At 35.0% G+C, this 3187-nt stretch overlaps 1 protein-coding gene across 9 annotated transcripts in view; it reads right to left on the reverse strand.

The window, feature by feature from the left end:
• Window positions 1-3187, reverse strand: part of LOC106869449 (transcription factor SOX-5) — a 681185-nt gene that overhangs the window by 62766 nt on the left and 615232 nt on the right. For all 9 annotated transcript variants that reach the window (XM_052972434.1, XM_052972436.1, XM_052972437.1 and 6 more), the window contains one exon: window positions 1489-1531. In XM_052972434.1, coding sequence (XP_052828394.1) covers window positions 1489-1531 — 43 coding nt within the window. The remainder of the gene's footprint in view (window positions 1-1488; window positions 1532-3187) is intronic.

Genomic DNA, 3187 nt, shown 5'->3' on the forward strand with positions numbered 1-3187 from the left:
TATATATATATATATATATATATATATATATATATATATATATATTCTTTATTCTCTTACATGTTTCAGCCTTGAGGTTGTGGCCATGCTGGGGCATCGCCATTATTCTTAACTAGATCCCTTGTAATTTCTGGAAGAGATTTGAAACCACCACCTATGTGTCATATTACTATTTCTCAACATCCGTGCCTACTGGGCCACCGAAGCAATACAAACACACACACACACACACACATTATTCCACCTCCCCCATAAAGAACTATGAATGTAATACGAAAGAAAATCTTTAATAAAAAAGATCCAACTTGAACATAGTCGTGCTTTTGAAATAACATGCTGGAAAAAAACAGCTATATCCATTTTATATGCACGCACACACACATACACATACATGCTTATTATATCAAATATTGACATTCTACTCCGAGTTTCGTTCCAGGTGTGACTGTTTTATGACTGACGTGAATGGCCCAGGCTAAAGGAAAACTGAAAGTAGACAGTCATTTGTTGTTATAGTAAACAGATCTTTCAACTCCATCCAACGTATTGAATTATATATCAGGCAGTGCTTGAAATATGTAACATATTTTAAATATTCTTCCGTGCGTCTTTATACATACATACATACATATATGGTGGTGCACCAGCATGACCGCAGCCACTTGGCTGAAACACATAAATAAATAAATATTGTAAAAAGTTTGATGAACACAAGATGTAGTTTATGCTATTTGTTTCTCACGCACGTGTCGCCATTGTGGCCATTTGCATTCCCTGCAGTGGATGTTCACAGTACAAGTGGATGCTGATCACAACAGATTTTCAGGGAAACGTTTTATTACATTATGGCTCGACAAAACAAATGCCAATGCTTTTATATATATATATATATATATATATATATATATATATATATATATATATATATATATGTGTGTGTGTGTGTGTGTGTGTGTGTGTGTGTGTGTGTGTGTGTATGTGCACATACTTACACACATATATACATACATACGTACACACATACACGCACATACGTATACATGTTTTGTTGAAGAGATTCAATAAGAGTGAAACATAGCCATTACTTTCACAAATTATCTCTCTCATCTTTTTCTCTCGCCTGAAAGATCGCACATAGATAGAAACTCCGAGCAGGGACGAAGTGAATCGTAAACTTGAAACCAATGTGTGTGTGTGTGTGTGTGTGTGTGTGTTGCTGTAACGGTGCATATGTTTGTGTACATCTGTCTATATGTGTATATATATGTTTACGTATATATGGTTATGTGTAGTAATCAATCCAACGTATATGTATACTTGCATAAGTTTTCTTTTAACCCCCGAATGTATCTGGACGTCACGTGCATACCAACGAGTATAAATGAGTACAAACAGAACAGTACGGTGGAGTGTTACAGACATGCAGAGTTGTAGGGTGAACAAGAAAAAGGGTTGAATAGGAAATATTGTAACAAAGAAGTAAAATACCTGGTGCACTTGACTTTTGAGCTGTACCGTTACTATCTTCTGTCTGCAAAAAGAGAGAGAATTATTATTATTATTATTATTATTGTAAAAAATCACTGATTAACTGAACAATTAATCAAACAATAGATTAGGTAATAGACAAATAAATAATAACGAAGTGAAACAGAACCAGTACGGGTGTTTATTATTGGCATAATGACCCTCCTGAGATATAGGACAAAAATGAAAAAAATTATATTACATTAAAATGAATCGTTATGTGTATAAACACGCGCGCGCACACACAGAAATACATGCACACACACATATGATGAGTTTTCTGCAATTTCCATCTGTGAAATTTGTCTAGAGAGCATTGGTTGGATATGGCAGAAGCCACTTGCTCAAAGTACTGCGCAACGAGACTGAACCCGAAACTACATGGTTGCGGCTGCGAAGCTGAGTGTTCTGAAAACAATGTAAATTGAAGTGACGTGGCTTAAAGACAAACCAGGCTGTCCAATCCGAGAATCGATCTCCCGACCCTATGATTTGTCAGCACACACCCAAACCACTTGGCTCTTTGCCTTCACGTATGAGGGGGTTTATTGGCAGAGTCGCAAGAGCACCAGAAAGATTGCTTTATAGTAATCATCTCGGCTCTTTGTGCTCTGAGTTCAAATCCCGCCAAGGATACCATTCATATACTTTGCGTCAATAAATTAAGTATCATTTTTCTACTAGGGACATTTCATCTCTTTCTCTAACTTTTTCTTTCGGTCTATTTGTTTCTCTATTTCATGAAGAAATCGGGAACTTTTGGGTTATCTCACCCCCATTAAAAAATTGAACTATTTCCCCAACTACAAAAAAAATTGCTCAACCGTCAATAAAAAAAAAAAAAAAGAAATGAATGATTAAGAAACATGGAAAGTGAGAAGATTAAACATTGTATTGAATCTGATAATATTTTTACAACAAATCATACCATTCCTATTGAGGAGGTCAAAAGTCAACAATGTGTTGAAGTATTCAATCCAAAGGATCTAACTCTTTTAGTCTAGTCTCTTGTCGCCACATAAAATAGACTTTTTAGTGGGGAGATAATCCAATTTTTTAATGGGGGTGAGATAACCAAAAAGTTCCAGAAATCGGCCGTGGTCAGTCAGACCTGAGGAGCGAAGGGTTCTCTCAGGTTTAAAAATGCCCAAGACACGCCGTATGTCACAAGGACATTTTTACGCATCCATCAAAAGTTTGAGGTCTGGCCTGAGCTGACTGTATTGTGTTGTGTGATAGTACTAACCGGCTTATGTAATAACGACAGTCGACTAACTGAGACACATGTACATTATATATAAAGCATAAAATACAAGTTAGGTTTCTGTGCTCATTTGTTTCTTATATAGTGTTCGAGTTCAAAAGTGAAATGTGGAACATTTCTGCTATACGCAAAGAGCAAACTATACATGCATGCATTTGCAAACACACACACATACACAGTATTTATAGGGAAGGACGGAGTGTGTGTATAGCTAGTGATTATGAATATATTTATTTATGGTAGGCAAACACACACACACACACGTATATATATATATATATATATATATATATATATATATATATATACCAATTTACATGCTAGCTACTTGATAAAATCCTATATAGATTCTATCCTTTATTATAATTTATATATATATATATATATATATATATA

This window comes from Octopus bimaculoides, chromosome 13, assembly GCF_001194135.2.
Source record: "Octopus bimaculoides isolate UCB-OBI-ISO-001 chromosome 13, ASM119413v2, whole genome shotgun sequence".
Classification (NCBI taxonomy): domain Eukaryota; kingdom Metazoa; phylum Mollusca; class Cephalopoda; order Octopoda; family Octopodidae; genus Octopus; species Octopus bimaculoides.